Below are 22,607 nucleotides of genomic sequence, written 5' to 3'. Positions count from 1 at the left end.
GTGGTCAACTAGAAGTGTTAAAAAGAATAAAACATCCTTTTCCTCTTGCTGAAATCCACCTTGAATACTGTTTTATTTAATTAATATTAAAAGGAAAAATTATTTTGTGGAGGAACAGTTCTGTGAGGTTACACAGGAGCAGACCCTGCCAGGTCAAACCTGCTGATGGGCAGGAAAGAGTGAAATGCTGTGATGTGGCCTTGGCTTGGGCTGAAATTAAGTCATGGCCCAACACAGATCCACAGGAAAGGGAATTTCTAAAACACCTTATGGAAGAAGCTTGAGGTGGGTGCCCCTTCCCATGGCAGAGAGTTGGAACTAAATGATTTTTAAGGTCCCTTCCAAGCCAGATCAGTCTGTGATTCCAAGAAAAGCTCTGGTGGGAATTCAATCTCCTTATTTTGTGTTTTGGTTTGAGACAATTTAAAGGAGATCAGTCTGGATTGAGCTGCCTCTCCCTTTAAAGGTTCAACCAACCTCTTTCCAGCAAAAAGGAATGGGTACAAGCAGATGGAAGTGAAAGAAGAACAGTTCAGTACGAGCAGAACCAGGCAAGCAGGGTGAGGTGCCAGGGAAGCTGAAGCAGGGATAAAGGGGAGCAATCTGAGGAGCTGGGAAGGAGGATGGTGTGACACAGCCCAAAGGCTCCCTGCAACCCCTGCTCCCTCTCAGGGCTCTTCCCAAGGCATTTTGGAAATATTTTGGGCCCCTCTGGCCACTGCTCAGGATACCCAGCACTGCATCCCTGGGCTGGGAGATGTGGGAGAGGGGAGAGGCTCTGGGAGGAGCTCAGGCAGCCCCACGGGGGACAGGGACAGATCCCAAATCCCGAGTGTCTCAGGCACAGGGACAAGGACAGATCCCCCTCCCGAGTGGCCCAGGCAGGGCACACAGAGCCCTCCCTGCTCTGCCATTCCCCAGGAGCATTCCCAGGGTTTAGGGTGGAATTACACCCGGATTAACGCGCTCATTTCAGGGGACTGCAGGATCCCCGGAGCCCTGGCTGTTTCCAAGGGACTTGGGAATGCCTGGGGCTGCCTCGGGGACCCTGGGAGAACAGGGAATGTTTTATTATCCCTGCAGGGTCACTCCAGTTTGTTTGTCTGTGTTTTCCAGGCTGGATTTGTACAAGCGCTTAGCGGCCCACACAGATCTCTTTTATGCACTTCATTAAACGTGAACTTGATCTGAAGCTTGGGCTCGACTCAAATTGTGACAGAGGCAAAGTTCAAATGGTTCTGGATGTCACTTTGCATAACCCCTCTCCTCTTTCAGCTCACGCTGTCCTCTGCTCCCCCCACGTCCTCTCTGATCATTCCTTTCAGATTAAGTTGTGCCATCTGGTTTTTAATTGAGAGGAGAGGGAGCCCAAATATTCCTCCAGCCTTTGGGAAAGGGGAGAGGGCTAAAGCACCACCCCCACGGTGTTTTCCCTGTTCCCAGAGAGGCAGGGATTCACACAGTGCCCTTCCCAACCCTCTTAGGCTGGGCTTTGCTAAGCCTCATGCTCGAATTAGCCCGTGTTTCACATCTCCCTGCAAGCAGGTTGACAAACTTTGATGAAACAAATCTCACACAGCTTGTGAGATACAGTTGAAGAGAGGAAAAGAAAGCAGCAGCACGAGGCAGAGGGAGACCTGGGCACCAGTTCATCACCTGAGCTATTCCAGTCAAAGGCAATTATTATTCTTATTAAGTAGCAGCCCCCACTGTGAAGCCTCATTAGGTTAATGAGCTTCTTGGGAGCCACCCTAATTAAATCCATTTCCCATCTAGGCATGTCCTGGTGGGGCAGAATGCACAATGCTGATTAAAACAGGCCTGAAATGGCTCTTTCAGCCCGTGCAAAACCAGCAGAATGCAAGTCCCACACAGTGTTCTGGTTTTAATATGCAGATTAGCACTTAACAATTCAATTACTGCTCACCTGATCCAGCCCTGCTTGTATTTAGAATAATAAAGCCACAGAACAACCATTTAAGGAAGGCAGCAGTGAGAGGTTTTGGCAATTAAAACCTTTGTCAGGAATTCTCCAGCCTATCTCAGTTATTATCAAGCAAAGCTTGAAAATCAGAGTTTGGCTCCAAAAGAGTCCTGGTACCCCAGATCAAAAGCCTGAGCCGGGCCTGGCACCTCAGAGCCCATCCAGGGGGGACTGGCACAGCAATCCTCAGGATGTTTTTTTGTTATTTCTGTTGAAACAACAGCAGAAGAGGTGCAGGACTCAAAAAGTGTGGGGAAAATCACAGAACTGTTGAGGTGGGAAAAGCCCTCAGAGATCAGCAAGTCCAGCTCCTAAACCAGCACTGCCAACACAACTCAGGCCTTGTTTCAAAAATAGAGGTGCCATTGCCAGGTCCTCTAAAATGGATTTGAAATTTGTGTTTCTAGAGCTGCCCTGGCTGCATTTTGGGTTTGCAAAATGAACAAAAAAGGAGATTCAGCTCTCATTGGATTCTGCTTTTCAGAGAGCTGAGGGGAAGTGAATGGAAGACCTGAACAAATGGGTCCTAATTGTTTTATCTGCATGTAGAAATAACAATATTGATAACAGGCCAAGAAAAAAAGCCACAGCTATTCACAAGGACATGCCAGAAATGTTGTGGAAATTCAAAGTTTCACACCAAATTTGATGCTGCCTACAAGTTGTCACAGTAACATTTACCTTTCCCCTCAGAAATGAGATACCTTTGATGTTCCTGCTCCGGAGCCAGAACCAAATCACATTTTTTCTGGTTATGGTTATGAACATTTCTGCAGGGAGACATGTTCAGAGTCTGCTCCAAAGCCTTTTTCAATTAATGGAAAGATGGGAATCGATGCCAAAATGGGATCTAAATCATGTCCTTACTGAAAGGGTAGATCAGGGGGAAGGCAGATAGTCTGGGCTCTATCATGTGCATCTCAAACCCTATCCCTGGTTTTGGGGCCCCCACAAGAAGAAAGCACTGGAGGAGCTGGAGCGTGTCCAGGGAAGGGAATGGAGCTGGGCAGGGGCTGCAGAATCCCTGAGGAGCTGGGCAGGGGCTGCAGAATCCCTGAGGGAGCTGGGCAGGGGCTGCAGAATCCCTGAGGAGCTGGGCAGGGGCTGCAGAATCCCTGAGGAGCTGGGCAGGGGCTGCAGAATCCCTGAGGGAGCTGGGGAGGGGCTGCAGAATCCCTGAGGAGCTGGGCAGGGGCTGCAGAATCCCTGAGGAGCCGGGCAGGGGCTGCAGAATCCCTGAGGGAGCCGGGCAGGGGCTGCAGAATCCCTGAGGGAGCTGGGCAGGGGCTCAGCCTGGAGCAAAGGAGGCTCAGGGGCCCTGGTGGCTCTGCACAGCTCCTGACAGGAGGGCACAGCCGGGCAGAGTCGGGTTGTGCTCCAGGGAACAGGGACAGGAGCAGAGGGAACAGACTCAAGTTACACCAGAGGAGACTTAGATTGGATATTTGGGAAAATTTCTTCATGGAAAACATTGTCCAGCCCTGGCACAGCTGCCCAGGGCAGTGGTGGGGGTCTTAAAAGGGCCTTTAAAAGACATTTAAATGTGTGGATGTGGCACTTAAGGATGTGGGGCAGTGGTGGCCTTGGCAGTGCTGGGGGTGGTTGGACTGCATGACCCTGGAGGGCTTTTCCAACCCAAACCATTCCATGTTTCTATGATTTAATTTGGCCTAAGGAGTTGTATTGATTGGAACACCAACCTGGAAAGTCAGAAACACCTGAGCTGGCAGTGCACAGCCATTGCCCAGGAAATTATTTTCACGCCACCACTTTGTCACTGCAGGGGCAGCAACTGCTCAAAGGTGTCCAGGGAGCAGGGCCAGCCAGCCTTTCCTACAAACATTTTGTGCACCAAACTGATGCCTCAAGTTTAGCTTTTCTATTTTCACATTCTGTGCTGCTTTAGTGTGAGGGTCTGGGCTCACATTCAGGGATGCTGAGCTCTGTGCACAGAGCAGGGAGACAAAACAATTCCTGCTCCAGCTGGGCACCAAGGACAAATGATCCAAATCTCAGCCCAGGAGCACAAACCCCGTGGGCTGGAGAGAGAAAAACAAGCAGGGTGGGACTGCCTGGGCTAAAGCTGGAATGGGACAATGAACTGCAAGGTGCAAATGGAGCAGAACTGATCCCAGGGACAGAGCCCGTGCCCGGCCGTGCATTTTGGGGCCATTTTGGTTCATCTTGGGTGCAGCCCTGGCTGGGCTCTGGTGCTGCCCAAGGTAGATCCATGGAGGAGATCCATTCCTTTGAATAAATCCCTGCTTTATTCTGGGACTCTGCCCAGCCTCTGCTCCAGGGCAGTTTTCACAAGGCACCAAACCCCATCCCCTTGCCCCCAGCTCCAGCCCACACCGGGTCAGGCATTACCGCAGGCCGGGACATCGCAGAGCTCTGATTTGAGGTTCTCATCCAAGGTGAAGCACCACGGGGCGTCCTTCTGGTTGCCAGGGTTCCTGCAGTAGGAGTGGCCCCCGTTGAGCTCGGGGTACCGGGCAGCAGTGAAGGTGTGGGTGTGGGGGTACTGCGAGTTCCAGGGCTGGCACTGCCGCCCCGAGCGCGTCACGCTCACCGTGCCCCGGTAATCCACGCCCGTGCTGTTGTAGCACCTGTGATCTGCAAAGACAACACAGCACAAGGCCACTCTTCATTTCTGAAGGACACACAAGGCAAGATGTATTCTATTGCCATCTGTATGGCAGCTGTCTTCTATTAAGTGGGCAGTTTTCCCTATTCTTCCACAGCCACTCCTCCCTCAGAGGAGATATCTGCTGATAACAGCTATTGAATGTCACTGCATGGCTGATAAGAGCTACAGCATCCCACTGGGAGATGTGAGCCCAGAGGAAGGAGCCAAGCATTCCTGCCTGGATATAATCTGGAGATCCTGGAACACCAGCCAAGCATTCCTGCCTGGATATAATCTGGAGATCCTGGAACACCAGCCAAGCATTCCTGCCTGGATATAATCTGGAGATCCTGGAACACCAGCCAAGCATTCCTGCCTGGATATAATCTGGAGATTCTGGAACACCAGCCAAACATTCCTACCTGGATATAATCTGGAGATCCTGGAAACACCAGCCAAGCATTCCTACCTGGATATAATCTGGAGATCCTGGAAACACCAGCCAAGCATTCCTGCCTGGATATAATCTGAGATTCTGGAACACCAGCCAAGCATTCCTGCCTGGATATAATCTGGAGATTCTGGAACACCAGCCAAGCATTCCTACCTGGATATAATCTGGAGATCCTGGAAACACCAGCACAGCTTCTGCACTGGATTGCCCAGAGGAACAGCAGCTGCCTCTTCCACTGGATCTTCAGAGGAAAACTACACCTTTCTACAAGGAACCACCCTTGACACTGCAGGAGGGCTGAGCACCAATTCCAATGGGATTCTACAGGATCCCTGCTCCAGCTAAAATTTATAGCAATTCAGAGGGGGAAGGAGGTTCACATTCTCCATTTCAGGGGAGGCTCCTGCCTTTCCTAGCAGACTCCTGTCATTCCAAACCAAGGCATCATGGCATTCAGTGCAGCCATGATATTTTCTGAAAAATCCTTTCCTTAGGATTTTTCCTCCTGAGAAGCTGGGAGGCCTCAGGAACAAAATGCAAACAATGGTTATCTGCTGCTGTGGAATGCAACAGGTGCATCTGGGATTGGTCTCATGGGGTTGTTTCTAACTAATGGCCAATCACAGTCAGCTGGCTTGGACAGAGAGCCCGAGACACAAACCTTTGTTATCATTTTTTGCTATTCTATTCTTACCCAGCCTTCTGATGAAATCCTTTCTTCTATTCTTTTAGTACAGTTTTAATATAATATATATCATAAAATAATAAATCAGCCTTCTGAAACATGGAGTCCACATTCTCATCCCTTCCCTCATCCTGAGACCCCTGTGAGCACGGTCACAACCCAGCACTCACTCTTGTTGATGGGGTCGGCCATGGGGATGCCGATGCGGATGCAGTTGACGGCCTCGGGGCTGTCGGGCTGGGGCAGATCCTCACAGTTGGGCAGCTTGAGCCTCATCAGGATCATGGGGTTGGACCTGGCGAAGATGTACTCGGTCTGGCACAGCACGTTCTCCAGGATCTCGCACTCGTCCCGGCACAGGTCCCGCGGCTTGGGGACAGAGGAGGTCTCGTCGCAGTAGGGGAAGGCGTAGTGGCACAGGGAGGGGATGGCAAACTGGGAGCACTTGTCCGACAGGTGGCTGGAGGTGCCGATCATGGTGAAGGCAGCTGGGAAAAACCACAAGGGTTTGGCTTGGGAACCTTTTCCCTGGGCTGTGTCATCCCAGAGAAACCCTCACTCCCCACTACAGCTGTGCAGGTGATGAGCAGGAATGCACAGCACTAATTACACTGGAAGTTATTAACCATGATGACTTCACTGACAAGGAAAATACATCAGGTTTTCATCAGGGATTAATGCTAAGCTCATTACCCAACCCCCCCCCCCCCCAACATAATTATTCCTTTAATTTTTCCTTTAATTATTCCTTTTTTTCTCCCAAATAACTTAGAATAATTTACAAATTCATGTAATATTTGTAAGCCCAACAGGTAACCCCCAAATTCCTGCACTGGTTCCTCCACGGAAGGTGACAATCCCAATACAATCCCAAATAACTTTTCAAACAAAATGCTGGAAAATTATGAACTGGCGGCTCCACATTGCCTTTCTTGGGGAAATGAAGCCTTTTTTTGCAATGCTGACAGTGTTTGGAGACAAAGGGAGAAGAGAAATTTGGGATATTCTGACAGCAAGGAAAAAATCTGAATATAGAGCTGATTACCAGGGCTAGGATCAGACCAAGTTATTTTATATTTAAAATAGAGAATATAATGATATCTATGATATCTGTGAATCCAGCAACCCCATCAGCATATCCCACAAAAATAATGGCAACTGGTTCTCCCCTAAATCCAAAGGAATAATACTGCTTGCTGGATTATTTATAATACTGCTTGCTGGATTATTTATGCAGCCTTTCCCAGCACCTAAATTATTCCAGCCACATAAAATCAACTAAACTTTCTCCCCCTTTGCTTTCAAAACCTGCTGGGGTAACAGCAGCACTGAGTCTCCCAGAAGCTGTAAACACACAGCCCCTTTTCCCTGAAAAATCTTTTTTTTTTTCAGGTGTTTTGTGAGGAGCTGGAGGAGCAGAGACCCCCAGACGAGCTGGTGGCAAGAGGGAATAAAGCAAAGCAAAACAACATCGCTGTTTATAAAACTCCAGCAGCTTTTTGGGAGCAGAGGGCTGGGTGGGGAAGCAGCCAAGGTGTTTTTACCCACCTGTAATCTGATTTTCTATCTCCCCCTGCATGTGCAGGGACTCCATGTAGATGGTTCTGTTGCCAATGAAGCGGGCGCAGGCGATGCCCCTGTAGGGCTGGCAAAACCCATCCTCCTCATACTCATCCCTGAAACAGCCAGAAACAAAAAAAGGTGACTACAAAATGTTGAAAACAATTAGGATTATTTCATTCTCTTCAACAAGACCTTGTATATTTGTTTGTTTAAATAAACCCCTTTCATCTGCCTGGTAAAAAGGGGCATTTCAGCTTAGCCAAAATACACATTAATGTTGCATGAAATGAGTGCTTTTAAGGCTCTGCTCAGAAACACACCCAGCCTTGATTAGAAGAGAAATATAAACTGCCTGGAAAAATAGGATTGATGTTTATTTAAAGCAGCTAACACATAGTTTCTTTTTTTGAACCAAGCTTATGCTTAATATTGATAAACACAGCAGGAAGAGTCATGCAGGCAGAATTTAAAGTGTATATAGAAAACCCAACCTCTGCCAGGTTGGATATTTAAATTCTGGAGGCAGAATTTAAAGTGTATATAGAAAATCCAACCTCTGCCAGCACTGATACCCTGGAAATATGAAATGTTTGCTCAGCCTTCTGTGTGTGGCAACATTTAGTGCTAAAACAGAACCAAAACTGAGACAGGAGTTCTACGGACACATTTCTTTCATCTGGTGCTTTCTTTTAGGCAATATAGGAGACATTTAATCCAGAAATCCAGACGGAAAATTATTTGCCAATGCTCTTCAAACAAAGCAAAGAAATTGCTGAAGACCCAGGCAGACACTGGGTATTTTGAATATTCAGCACTGAACAGAGAGTTTTGGTGAGGTTTTGAGTACATGATCCCTGAAATCCCAACTCATGAATCAGCCCTTTCAAATCCTTCCTTTAGGATCCACTCTGAGATATTTTGCACTGAGATTTTTGGGATGAACTTTGTGGACAGATATCTTAGCTCTGCTTGAACTCCCAGCAAAAAACGAGGAGCTTAATGAAAATCTGCTGATATTTCCTTTGTTATTCCTGCCCAGCCCAGCCACGGCTCTCAAAGTGGGAGAAATGACAGTGGAATATCCCTAGGGATGATGACAGCCGGGCAGGGAACAGGTTACTCCCTTTGTGCGCAGAATTCTCCCTCCCCCAGATGCCAACAACCCAACGGCGGAATCGCACCACGCCTTAATAAGGGAAAAATCAGAGCTTTTTATTAATCAACTCCGCCATTAAGTTTAACAAAAGCCACTTTCATGCCGTGCTGAAGACCCTGGCCATGCGAATCCCGGGGGGCTCTTTGAAGGCGCCCGCTCTTTGTGGCTCCGCTCCCGGCTCCGCGGCCAGCGCTGCTAATGGGATTAGCGGGGAAAAGCGCTGGGATCGCCTTCCAGGGCATCCCAAACACCCCCCGGCTCCCCAGCAGCGTCCCGGCACTCCCGCAGAGCCGCGGGGAGAAGCCAAAGCCCGCGGATTAAGCGCAGTAATTTATGAGTGTGAAGGAGAGGGGTGGGAAAGAGGGATGGGAGAGATGGAAACGGGGGCTGGGAGCACAAACCCTGTGAGGAGCCCCTGAGGGAGAAAAGGAGACTCAGGGGTGTCCCCATCACTCTCACAGCTCCTGGAAGGTGCCTGTGCTCACCTGGGGCTGGGCTCTGTCTGCAGCAGCACTGACACAGCCAGAACACACAGCCTCGAGCTGCACCAAGGGAAATACAGGCTGGAGAGCAGGAAAAGCTTTTCACAGAAAGGTGATAAAGCCCTGGAATGGCTGCCCGGGGAGGTGGTGCAGTGCCCATCCCTGGTGTGTTTAACAAAGCCTGGATGTGGCACTGGGTGCCAGGGGTGAGTTGGGGTGTGGGGCTGGGTCGGACTCGATGATCTTGCAGGTCTCTTCCAACCCAGCCATTCCATGAATTCTGTGAAACCTCCTCCAGGCCATCTCACCACTGGGAAATCGGTGAGAAAGGCTCCAGGTTCCCCTGCATGATGTTCCTGAGGTATTCCCAAGCACCTTGGAAGCTGGGTTGAAAGCACAACCTTTAACAGACAATTGAACTCTTCATTAACAGCCCCAGGGAAGGCTGAGTGCGTCAGGGATTCAGGTAACAGAGACACCTGAACAGCAAGCAGGGATCCACAACCACAGCCTTGGCTCCTGCACGGGGTCACTCTGGTGACAATCTCTTTATTCTGTTAGGTCTTGAAGAGAAAAACTGAAACCTGAGCTGAAAAAACACAACAGCAACTGCAGGCTCTGGAGTTGAGCTCAACCTCTCATCATTAAATGCCCAGACTGGATATAAATAATTAGCTATTTATTATTTTTATGGAATTATAGCATCATAAAATCCTTAAGGTTGGAAAAGGCTGCTCAGATTCAGTCCAACCATTCCCCAGCACTGCAAGGGCCACCACTGACCACATCCCCAAGTGCCACATCCACAGGGATCCTAAATCCCTTCAGGGATGGGGACTCCTGGACAGCTGTGCCAGGGCTGGAGAACCTTTTCCCAGAAGGAATTTCCCCAAATCTCCACCCTGATCTCCCCATGCCCAGCCTGGGGCCGTTCCCTCTGCTCCTGTCCCTGTTCCCTGGAGCAGATCCCAAACCCCTCCTGTCAGGAGCTGTGCAGAGCCACAAGGGCCCCTGAGCCTCCTTTGCTCCAGGATAAATTTAACATGGAATTTCACCTGAGGACTGCACAAAGGCTCCCCCAAGGATGGGCAGTGAGCAGGGACACCGGCTCACCTGGCTGGAAATGCCCTGTGGAACGGGATTTTGCAGAAAATCCCAGGAGGGGAACATTAGGGTAAAGAGGAAACCCTTTCCCAGCGAGCAGATGCTGCCGGGGTGATCACCCTGTGCTTCCCAGAGATCCCATCCGACCCCATCCAAACCCAGAGGAGCATGAAGGACCCTGCAGCTCCAACACATTCCGCACCTCCTGCTGCCCCCTGGCAGCGCTCTGCCTTTAAATACTGCTATTTTAGCTTTGGATTTAAACACACACATCGGGCTTTGGCTTTAAACACACCTATCAGGTTTGGGTTTAAACACACGCATCAGGTTTTGGCTTTAAACACACCTATCAGGTTTTTGTTTTAAAGACAGAGGTTTTTGGTTTTAAACATAGCAATCGATTTTTGGTTTTAAACACACCTATCGGTTTTTGGCTTTAAACACAGCGGTTTTTGGCTTTAAACACACCTATCAGTTTTTGGCTTTAAAAACACCTATTGGGTTTTGGCTTTAAACACATCTATCAGTTTTTGGCTTTAAACACAGCAATCGGTTTTTGGCTTTAGACACACCTATCAATCAGTTTTTGGCTTTACGCACAGCTATTATCAATTTTTGTTTTTAAACACAGCTATTATCAATTTTTGTTTTTAAGCACAGCTATTACCAAGTTTTGCTTTTAAGCACAGCTATTATCAATTTTTGGCTTTCAGCACAGCTCTCAGTTCCCTGGGATCAAGGCTGAGCCCGCATTCTTTCCCGCAGTCCGTGCCTGGCATCCCTCACCTGCTCGGCGTGAGCCATCACCGCATCCCTGCTCTGATGTGTTCGTGCTTCTCCATCCTGATCCCGCACAAGGAAAGGCCCCTCCGGCTCCAGCAGGATGGAAATTGGGCCCGACCCAGCAATTACCGTGTTAATAACACTTACAGCCCAGTTTAAATCCTCCTGGAAGTCAGGGCAAGCCTGGAGGCGTTCCTGGCTGAGGATGGGCTCGAATCCTTGTGCAGGAACAACCCCAGCCCCAGCACAGCCGGGATCTGGGCTCTGGGAGCTGCCCCACACCCGACTCCTGTGGAGTCTCTGCTTCTTTTTTGCCAGGGATTAAATGCACAAGATGGAATTTCTTGTTGGGACTCAGATGTTTGTCAGTTCTTATCTCTGCCACAGTCTCACAAACCCTGAGTTCTGCAGCACTTCACTCTCACAAACTGAAAATGGAGCCCCATCTCTCTCTGCAAGCCCTTTCAAGGATAAACCGTCCAATGAAGCAAAGACAACTAAATTACTTTTAACCCAATAACCAACCACCCGTGCCCCCAATGGGGACGTTTTATCCAATTACACAAAACCACCCAAACCCTTGGAGAAGAAGGTGAAGAAGAAGGTAAGAAGAAAGTGAAGATGAAGGTGAAGAAGGACCAGCCTCTGCCCCAAAGCCTCCATCTTATATATTAATAGATATATAATATATATATATATATAATATATATATAATAGATATAATAGATAGAGACTACTATATATATCTAGTATTCTAGTAATATATATAGAACTTTAAACTCTATTATTCTATTAATATATGAAACTTAAAACTCTAAGCTTAAATAAATAAATAGATTTAAAATATAATTTAAATAAAATAAATTATATAAATATATAAGCCTTAAACTCTAAGTTTCCCACCCTGTGATCTCACACACTTCTATTCAAACTGCACACCCACAATCCCAGTTCTGTCATTTAATTTTGGAAGCTTCTCCACACCTCAGGTCAGTGCAGGGTTCTCCTGGGGGTCAGTGCCTGGCAGCACAGAAATCTGAAATTCTCAGCAGCCAGGGTTGCCCCTTGCCCTGCCTGCACCCCTGAGCCCCTCTGAGCACTGGGTGAAGGACAAAGAGCTGGATTTTAATGACCCACAGATGACACAGCACCGTTAAGATTATTTCCTTTCAGATTTGGTTCGCACTCTGTTTTCTGTTTCACTCTGTCAGTATTCCCAGCCTGGGTGTTTATTTTGGAGCTGCCCATTGCTTTTGGATCCTGCTGCACTCCCCCCGTGGCAGCACCCCTGGCTCGGTGTGATAACAGCACCAAGGGTGAATTCACAGCGTGCCCAGGGGTCTGATTGCTCAAACCCACAGAAGGAGGAGCTTTGAAACTCATCCACAGCCAAAATCTCTTTAGGATCCCCTCCAGCCCAGCCCATCCTCTGATTTTATCTCAGCTGCTCCTGCTGTGAGGCTCCAGTGAGTGCAGAGGCTGCTCCCCCTCCCAAGCAGCTCCTTTCTGAACCTGGGCAGAACTTCTGCAGCTTTTTGGGCATCCCCATGCAGAGAAACAACAACAATCCGATTGCAATATTGATTTTCTTAGTTTGTGGCACCACTTCCTCTGCAACCGGTTCCTGAACACAAACCAAACTTCTCTGTCAAACTCCACTTCCCAACATCCTGAATTTTCTTTGCAGCCTTTTTCTAAATTACCAGAAATTGCCCAGATTTAAACAACATTTCCAGCAAATGCCAACAACAAGTCCAGGAACTCAGTTCAGCAAAAGCTCTGTAGCCAGGCTTTAATGTGAGTTCATTTAGAAGAATTTCATATATTGATAGAAAAACTGAACCTGTGAGATCATGTTGTATTTAATTTTACAATCCAGTATATTAAAAAAAGCATATTCCAGACCTGCTGTAATTGTGTGGTCATCCCTACCACACCCCATGGATTTTCCTTTCCTTTCCTTTCATTTTTGCCTTAAGAAGGATTTAAATGAGTACCCTGCAAGAAAGAATCATAATTAATTTGGACTAATTTGGATATCTTGAGCAAAAGAGGCCAAAGGAGAGAACAGAACAAAGCAAGACAAAGTCCCAAATGCTCTGAGTGTCCTCAAAGCCAGCATGAATTGAGGTGTGAATGCAGGGAAAGGTGATTTATGAGAATTAACCAACCTGAAGAGCAAAAGCAAATCAATGTTGAATTATCTCCCAGATCTACCAAGTGGACATGGAAATGTTTTGGCTCTGGGTGAAGGCTGCAGACATTTTTTTCACTGACAAAGTAAAAGACGTTTTGCCTTGCCATTAATTACTAGGTGTAGCAATAATTTATTTTTATGGTTACGTACACCCAGTGCCCCCTCTCTGTATAAATTATTTGTACATTGTTAAATAATTTATATTTTGTTCCCTCCCTGTGTTCCAGCTTCACACAGGATGAAAGGAAAGGGTTTTGACTTGGCAGATCTCCCTTAAAGCAAACAGATGAATAAAATTCCCTCATACTTTCCAAAGAGCAAAACCCAGTTCCCTGTGCCTCACTTGGAAAATGGGAACACCTTGGCTCTGTTTCATGATAATATTTCAGCACATTTCTGCGTTTCACTTTGCAAGGAGAAGAGAACTGCCCAGACCTCCACGTCATTGTGTAATTTAGGGAAAAATTCTGGGGAATAAAAGCTGTTGCTGTTTGACACCCCTTGAAAGGCACAGGGCAGCCAGGACTGAAATGGGTCACTGGGAAAGCAGAGGCAGAGAGTAAAAAATTCATTATCCTGTGCTTTGGCATCATTATAGAGTCCCATTGCACATAATAATAATAATAATAATAATAATAATAATAATAATAGCCTGGGATAGTGGAAGGTGTCCCTGCTTCTGGCAGGGGTTGGAATAAGATGATCTTTAATGTCCTCCTCAACCCAAACCATTCTAGGAGTTTGTGATTAAAAAAATAATTAATAACTAAATAATGTAATAATTCAATAAGTATTTCAATAAGATCTGCCTAAGGAATGGCTTTACTTAGTTGTTACCTCACTGTTCAGACTGATGGTGGCTTTGAATGACACCTCCAATCCAGGTATGGATAAACAATCCAGAATTCCTGTGGGTTTGGGATGCTGGTTGAATGGATTTGCAGTGGGATGGCAGCAGGGAGCCACTTTAGGACCACAAATTAGAGCTAAAAATTGACCAAAAATCAATAAATCAGCCTCAGGATCTGAGGGGCCGTGGAGGGGATGGATGGGGCTGGAGCCCATCCCATCCTCATCCACGTCCTGCAACTGCTGGGAAATGGACACCAAGGCCAAGGGAAGAGAATTCCTTTAAGGCTTGGCCACATCCTTTAGGGGTTTTTTTTGTCCAAATCCCTCCTAGCTAAATATTCAGAATTTACGGCCCAATTACACACATTTTGATTAGACTTGAGAACATTGCCCAGCCCTAAATTCTGAAAATCCAGATGCTGATGTTCTAGAAAGCAACATCCCAACCCTTCCTGGCTATCAGGACACTGCAAACGCAGCTTTGAACCCTTCAAACTGATAGAAAACCTGCAACACAGAACCCCACAAAATGAGTTTCGGCCCATTTTCTCTCTCCCTAACTCTTTCCTGCTTTCCCTTATTTTCCTGAGTCACAGCTCTATTTCTGCTCCTCCCTCCCCTCTCCTTCCTCCTAACATTTAATTTGTCTTCTGTGCCTCAAATAGTTCTTTCTTCTGGTGACCTAATATTTTAACCTTTAGCATGATGAGAAACAGACTTCACAAAGCTGACACTTGAATTAAAAGTGAAACACATGCCTCAGCACAAGTTAATTAAAAATAATACCTATAATGTTAGCTTGTTTAAGCCATCATTTGACCAGAAATTTGCACCCATCAATAAACGGAGCCCACGACTGCTGCAAAAATAACAGCAAGCTCCAAAATTAGCTGGTTTAATTCTGTTTTCATTTCACAGATAAAAAGATCTCCCTGATAGGAGAGGGCAGCCAGAGGGGGGTCAGGCTCTGCTCCCAGAGAACAGGATGAGAGGAAACAGCTTCAAGTTATGCCAGGAGATGTTTAGGCTGGATATTGGGATTTTCTTTCATGGGAAAGGTGATCAGGGATGAGGACTGGGGATGGTGGAGTCCCCATCCCTGCAGGGATTCAGAATCCCCGTGGATGTGGCACTTGGGGGTGGCTGTATCCATCTCAGAGGGCTTTTCCAAGCTGAACAATCCCATGGCCCTGTGCAATCCCAGACTGCTTTAAGAAAATGGATTTTCCTCAAGAACCTTGCTGGGAGCGAGGCCTGAGAGCTTTCCTCAGCAGTGGGGATTGTTGGGTTGAGGAGCATCACAAACCTGAGCTGGGGCTAAATCCAAACCCATTTTAAGCAGCTGGGCTCACGGAATTATTTGGTCGAGGCTCACAAAAGCTGCAGCTCCACCATAAATGTGCCCACAAACCCCACAAATTCCTCATCTGGGAATGGCCAGAGCTCTACAGGGATCCCACAGATGATCCCAAACCAGGAAATTCTGCGGAGATCCCTTTGGAGATAAGAAACTCCTTGTTAAAACAACAAACACCAGGGGAAATTGGCTCCAGGGGGAATGAAGAGCTGTCCCTCTGTGCCCCCATGGGAATGGGATAAGCATGGAGAAAAAAAGCTGTTTGTTTTCCTTAAAAGCATTTTCCCTCTCTCCAGGGGCTGCTCAGACCTGAGTGAAGCACCCACACTCCAGGAACCAGCCTGGGACCAAACCTCTCACATTTCATATTCAGAATATTGAATATTCAGAATTTAGGGCCAAATTTATTCATATTTTGGTTATCATGGAGAAGGATGCCCAGCCCTAAATTCTGAAAATCCTGCTTGGAGGACAGAATTGTTAAAAAATGGCAGTTTTCTACTCCAAAATGGGACTAATCCCACCCAAAACTTCAGTTTCTAGGGAAAAAAAAAAAAAAACCAGCCAGTCCCTGCTTCTTCCTCATGTTAGCCCAAAAAAGTGAATATGTTCCAACACACCTTCCTGGCTGTTTTCTGGCAGCAGCATTAAAAGAATTAGGTATATTCTAACCCTCTTTTTTTTGGTTGGAAAAACCTAATTTTTCAAGGTCAGCAAGTTTGAAACTCAGCAAGTTTAAATTGTCTGAGTCTGTAGAAAACATCTAAAATGCTGTCCCTTCACAGCCTTTTTACAGCCAATAATTGGTTTCCAAGGTGAAAAAAGCCACTTTTCATCCCCCACAACAAGCACATTTTAAAATTCATGTGCACAAAATTTTTCTGGACCAAAGTCTTAGGATATGGAATTTATTGATATTTCTCAACACATAAAACGATCCCAATTGCTTTATTTAGTTTTATTTTATTATTCCTGTGTGCCAGCAATTGAGAATAGGAATCCCCTGGAGGTTTGCATTAGGAGGAATTATGTTAATGTGCCACTGGGAATGGATCACACTTTTTTAAGGCATTTTGCACCTGATTATTGGGGTGTTTTGATGCAAATTAAAGCACGTCTGCCAGACTTCCTACCTGCGCCACCAACATTTCAGCTGCAGATCTGGAATTAATTGGTATTGATAAGCTCAAATGCATGATATGGCTGATATTAATGCATTCTCCCCGTGGAAAAATATTATTTAAGATAACAGGCTTGTTTCTGGAACCTTATTTTAGTAACATCTGTTCTGGCACACTTGGCACTTGCACTGGATCACATTTTAAAGCCGGGATTTATCTCAGAGTGGGTGAAATGCTCAGATCAATACTCACCCTTATGGTGCTCTAGTCACATAAAACATGGATTTTGTAACTGCATAAAAACCTGGAGGATTAAGCCAAACATCATTGAAAAGGCAGGCACCCCTCATGCATGCATTTAGAGCTGGAAATCAAAGGAAACCCTGATATTCCTCCCCTGCTGCTCCTTTGATCCAGCTAGGAACTTGGTTTTGGCAGGACCACGATTGCCTGTTTTGTCTGCAGTGCCAAGGATGGAGCAACAATCCATGTTATTCATGGAAAATAGAGAGTTGGAGCCCAGAGCTCCTCAGGTTTATCCCCACAGGGCTGAGACTGGACCCCAAAACACTCCCCAGAGCATTCCCTCACGCTTATCATTGCTGGAATAATATTTTTCTCTCATTATCTCTTGCTCCTTCCCATTCTCCAATTGATGGGAACACTCCTGGAAGGGCAAATCCTCATCTGATGCTCCTGGCCTAATTGGTACCTGTTGGGGAGGAAAAACTGACACCACCAAACTTAAAATAAATGCTGAAAAATTGCCACGAGGAGCAAAAGCCAGACAAGGAGATTTCCAAAGCTGTCAGAGCTGCCAACAGTGCAAAAGAAGCTTTGTGATGCTTTCAAGTCCAAGATGAAGAGTTTCTGCTGTAATTCACATTTGTTTCTCACAAGATGGAAATGGTGCAACTGTCACCAGAGTTAAAGGTGTTAAAAGAGTTAATTTTATCATTTAAATGCAATAAAATTGTTTCTGTTCCAAAAGTAGTTAAGAAGACATGAGAGGGGACTTGCTAAAGGAATTTAAACACAGGCAGGTTGAGGCAGTTTCCATCCCAGAGCTGTAGAAGAAACCCCTCCATGATCTCTGCAGGAGATCCTGGGCTGTCCATGGAAAACCCAAATCACTCCATGTCTGCTGACCTTACAGCACCCAAGGCAAACCAGGGAATGGCTGGAATGAAGCCCAAACAACTCAGGATTGGGGCTGGGGGCAATTCCCAGGAGCTTGGGGAAAAGTGACCTCTCAGGGCCACCTTGGCTGAGTCAGGAGCTGGGCTGTAAAGGGAGGAGTGGTTGTACATTTAGGATCCTAAAGGGGCATCTGGATCCAGGCAGGAGCATGTTCAGAATTAAAGACGCATCAAATCAACATGACCCCTTTTTTCTTCCCCCAAAGATACAACCCCGTTGACTGAAAAATCCTCAGAACTGAGCAATACACAAAGAGAGAAGTTCTACAGCAGTGAGGACTGCAATGGTCCTGATGCCTCAGGTTTGGCTTTTCTATTTCCACACTCTGTGCTGCTTTAGTGTGTGGGTCTGGGCTCACATTCAGGGATGCTGAGCTCTGTGCACAGAGCAGGGAGACAAAACAATTCCTGCTCCAGCTGGGCACCAAGGACAAATGATCCAAATCTCAGCCCAGGAGCACAAACCCCGTGGGCTGGAGAGAGAAAAACAAGCAGGGTGGGACTGCCTGGGCTAAAGCTGGGATGGGACAATGAACTGCAAGGAGCAAATGGAGCAGAACTGATCCCAGGGACAGAGCCCGTGCCCGGCCGTGCATTTTGGGGCCATTTTGGTTCATCTTGGGTGCAGCCCTGGCTGGGCTCTGGTGCTGCTCAAGGTGGATCCATGGAGGAGATGCTGTGAATAAATCCCTGCTTTATTCTGGGACTCTGCCCAGCCTGCACAAGGCATCAGTCCCTTCTCATTTTAAGTCCCCTCAAGCTCTAAACCAGCTGTGAACCTTGAAACTGGACTGCCTTGCAAAGTGCTCTTGGTGCTAATTGCTGGGCAGAACTGTGGCAAAATAAGGCGTCCATTCATCTGGAGCAAAATCAGGAGGGAGAGAAAATTTATTTGTTTAAAGTAAACTCACCCAGACAAGAAATTTGGCTGGGGAACCATGGCAGGGTAACATTTGTGATTCATTTTTGCTGAGCACTGATCTTGGCAGGCTCAGGCACCAACAACAGCATCCAAACGCCAGCTCAGCTGATAAGTGCTTTCCTTCCTCACCCAGGTAACCACACATGTTTTCCTGTTAACAAGATCAATAAACTTGACACACTCAGAAATGGATGATTAACTCCTTTTACAGTATTTGAGGTGGCCCGGGGTTATTGCTTTGAACAGCCAGAGCTGGAACATCAGGAGTGGTTTTAATTATCAGGATAAATAATGTAGCACCTTATAATCTTCTCCCTTGCACTGTAGGACTTTGTGATGGAGCTGCACACACTGGGGGTGAGCAGTAATTACACAGAGGCTGGCTGAGCAGTGATGTTATCCTTGTAGGAAAACTCATTCCCAAGGTTTGACACCCTGCTGAAGTCATGAAAGCCCCTTGGGTCACTACAGAGTTACTCCCACTTTAATGTTTTTACTCGGCTGAGTACAGCACATCTCTCAGTGTTCCTCCTTTCCCTGGCTCCCATCAGCACAAAACCAAAGGAGCAGGAGAGGATTTGCTAAGGAATATCAGCAACAGCTGGGCACTGAGGTAAAAGCACAAAATGAGACAGAGATTGAGATTTGCCCACTGAGGTTTGACTGCTGGCTCGTGTGAGAGGTTTTACTGCGACCACAGAAACATTATAGGCCTTTAAATAGGATTTCCCTCCTAATTAAAGGCCTTATGGCCCAGGGGAACCTCAGGGATGACCTCAGATATTAAAAGTGAGCTCTGAAATGTGTGAGCAGTTCTTTATTCCACCCAGCCACTCCCAGGGAAGTTCTAGAGCAGCATTTGGCCACCAGACACTGCAGGGATTGAAGCAAAACAAGGACTTTGAAAGCCACTTGTTCCACCTGAGAGATGTTCCATTTCCTCTTGCAGAAAATCCTAATTAAGTCCCAATTTCATCTGTCAGTTTCCTGACTCAGTTACAATGAACCCATGACAGCATTTTACAGCCAGGTTACAGAATTATTTCCCTTCTTCCCTCCTCCACCTGCAGCCCTTCCCACTCTTCCCCAGGAGTAAAACATTGAGCAACAGAGGCACTGGAGACCAGAAAAACTCAAATTTTCTGTTCTCCTGCAGCACTGAATCCTTGGAATGGCTCTGAACCCACCACAGGCTGGTGGGGAGGGAAATCAAGGACCTTGGTTTCAAACAATTTAACTTTTTGTTGTATTTTATTTTTTAACTGCATAAGGTATACCAGGAAACCCCCAAAACAGAAGAGAAAGCTCCCAAAGCCAGGGACTGAGATAAAATACAATCTTTGTCCCCAAAACAACACTCCCCACCTCTGTTTTAGCAGCTCTGCAGTGCCAGGACACTGAAGAAGGAACTGGGTTGGGTTCAGAAATCAAACAACAGATCAATGATTTTCATGTGCTGCCCCAAGATCAGGTTTAATCTCACATGAATTAGAAACTCTCTAAAACATCATTTTTTATCTGTCCTCTTTGAGCACACATTCAGGCCAAGTCTTTCCAAAGCCAGGCCAGCATGGCACAAATCCACTGTCACTGCAACACTGTCAGCTCCTTCCTCACAGCCCTCAGGCCCAAAGAAATCCCTCTAAGCCACTTAAAATGTCCTTCTGATTAGAGCTAAATGGGAATTTTTGATTGAACCCGTCTCAAAGAGCAAAGCCCAGCTCCTGAGCACAGGAATGCTTCACCAAAACGCCGTGGTTTGGCCCCAAGTGCTGCTGCAAGCTTTTAGCAGCTCCACCAGGGATTTTGGGGCTGGCTTCAAAAGGGCTGTTACCTGGAATGACCACATGAAATATGGGAAAAGCAGATTTCAGACTGCTCTGAAGCACTGCCAGCATCTCCCTCCTCTCTGCTGGCTCAGGGGCTCTGCAGTTTTCATTTTCTGACACAAATGCTTGATGGCCTCAGCAAAAATAAAATCAAAATCTGCTTTTATTAATAAATAACAAAATATTTCTTAAAGTTAAAAAATTAAGAAATATAAAATATTTGTTAAATAAAATAATAAAATATTATTAATTAATAACAAAAGCTCAGAATGTTTAATAAAATCCAATAGTTTTGTTTCCAAGCAGGCTTTTAGGGTCAGCCTTAATGTGGAGTTTAGGAACACAGATCCCCTGTCCTGGGGGCTGAATTCCAACCCAGACAAAAAGGGTGACACCCAGGAAAAAGGCATTAATGGTTGTTGTGTTTGAACCTTTTTTGTTATGATTAAATGTGTGAGATGGTAGTTTTTGTTTGGACTTAGATGTTTATTAGGTTTTATTTATATTACAGTTTTATACACTGTGAGTTTTATAGTATTTGATGTCAATAAAGTAAAAAATTGAGTTGTATTTTTTATAAGGCTTTTTTAAGGATAAACTGTTTAATTAAGAAATGATACTTAAATTATTTTTATTTTTAACTTAATAACTAATTGCTTGTGGCTTGTAATGTGGACTTTTTAATTTAAATACACAATACTACTTAAACTTATGAAGAAGGATTAGCTTCTGTTATAAAGTTTTCATTTTGTTTTATATACATTATTATATTTTAAAACTTTACATTTTCTACTATGTGATATTCTATACTTCTATTTAAACAACACACTTTTAATTTTAGTTTTATTATTTAATTTTGGAAGCTTTCTTTAGAGTTTTAGGTTAAATGTAGTGTTAGCGTGTGTCAGTATAGAAAGTCTAAAATTCTCAGCAATCAGGGTTCCAACAAATAGGAACAATATTCACAGGTTGGGCTGTCTGGTTTGGCTTTATTATTGGTCAGACCCAGACTGCCAACTGGGTTTAATGATATTAAATATTTTTTACAACAGTTGAAGAATATCTCCATGAACACAACGCCCTGCAGGAAACGATCAGCAGAAATAATGCACCTTTCCAGCCTTTCCTGATTTACTTTTTTGCCTTTCTGTTGTCAAAAACTTCAAAATGATCCTCGCTTTTCTCCTTTTTAAATAAATCAGGGAGACAGGCAGAGAGTCTGTATTTCAGGGTCAAATTATGTCATCACAGGATTTCTTTAATGTTGAGAAAGGACTGATAACTGAGATATCCAATTAGAGAGAGGGAAGTTTATCCTATATCTGTGCTTTGCTTATCAGTCCCCTTGGAATCAGAGATTTATAAAGGTTGGGAAAAATCATTGAGTCCAATAAATAACCAGGACCCAGGGAGGGATTTGAGAATTTCCTGGATCCAGGGTTAAAAAATGCAATAAGGTCTTGATATATATATATATATATATAAATATGAATATAAATAAAGTCTGATATATAAATAAAGGCAATAAAGATAGAATGACAAAACAAATGCCTCTTTCAGTGTTATCCTCACTCTCAGCTCCCCCAGTCCCCAGGATCTGGCCACAAATCCCACATGCCAGGCCAGGGAATCCTTTCCTGATGGAAATGGAAACCCCAAACCCTCAAACCCTGACTGGAGCATCCCACAGGGGCCACCTCCACCCCTTTATTCCCATTTATTCCCATCTGCAGCTGCTCTGGGGACCCTGCACAGAGGGAAAACCAAACATTAATGGCACATTGTCTGCCCTTTGTGCTCCCCATGCCCAATCCTAATGCACCTCACTCCCTGCCTAAAAAAATATTGACACCTCTGCAATTAATTTGTTTTCAGATAATGCAGCTCTGTCTCCCTGTGCCACGTGTGGGCAGGAGGGGATTTTGTTTGCACTGCCCACAGATAAGGGAGCACTCCAGCTGGCATCTGCAGAAATGCTTATCTGACACCCTTTTAAAAGCCAAAAGCACTTTCTAAGGTCAGTCTTTCACCAAACTCCAGGCCAGTTTCTTTTCTGTGGGTTTGCCACAGCATGACAAAACACAGTTTAAGGCTTTTCCTGGCAAAGAACTTGGCTGTTTGCAGCACTGCTCACAGGAACATCAGTGGGTGATGAACAGCAGAGAGGAGCAGCTGGATTTTGGGAAGGAATTCCTGCCGGGAGGGTGGGGAGGGCTGGGATGGGATTCCCAGAGCAGCTGTGGCTGCCCCTGGATCCCTGCAGTGCCAAGGCCAGGCTGGACACCCTGGG

General features: G+C 45.9%; 1 protein-coding gene across 1 annotated transcript in view; it reads right to left on the bottom strand.

Annotated features, from left to right (window-relative positions):
- Nucleotides 1-22,607, bottom strand: part of ROR1 (receptor tyrosine kinase like orphan receptor 1) — a 150,530-nt gene that overhangs the window by 4,688 nt on the left and 123,235 nt on the right. Inside the window, exons 5-7 of the mRNA XM_058030259.1 lie at nt 7,301-7,428; nt 5,923-6,240; nt 4,355-4,600 (exon numbers count right to left, since the gene is read on the bottom strand). Coding sequence (XP_057886242.1) covers nt 4,355-4,600; nt 5,923-6,240; nt 7,301-7,428 — 692 coding nt within the window. The remainder of the gene's footprint in view (nt 1-4,354; nt 4,601-5,922; nt 6,241-7,300; nt 7,429-22,607) is intronic.

The sequence above is a fragment of the Melospiza georgiana genome, chromosome 9 (genome assembly GCF_028018845.1).
Source record: "Melospiza georgiana isolate bMelGeo1 chromosome 9, bMelGeo1.pri, whole genome shotgun sequence".
In the NCBI taxonomy this organism is placed as follows: domain Eukaryota; kingdom Metazoa; phylum Chordata; class Aves; order Passeriformes; family Passerellidae; genus Melospiza; species Melospiza georgiana.
The sequence above is the reverse complement of the archived record's forward strand: the minus strand, read 5'-3'. Positions and strand labels throughout refer to the sequence as shown.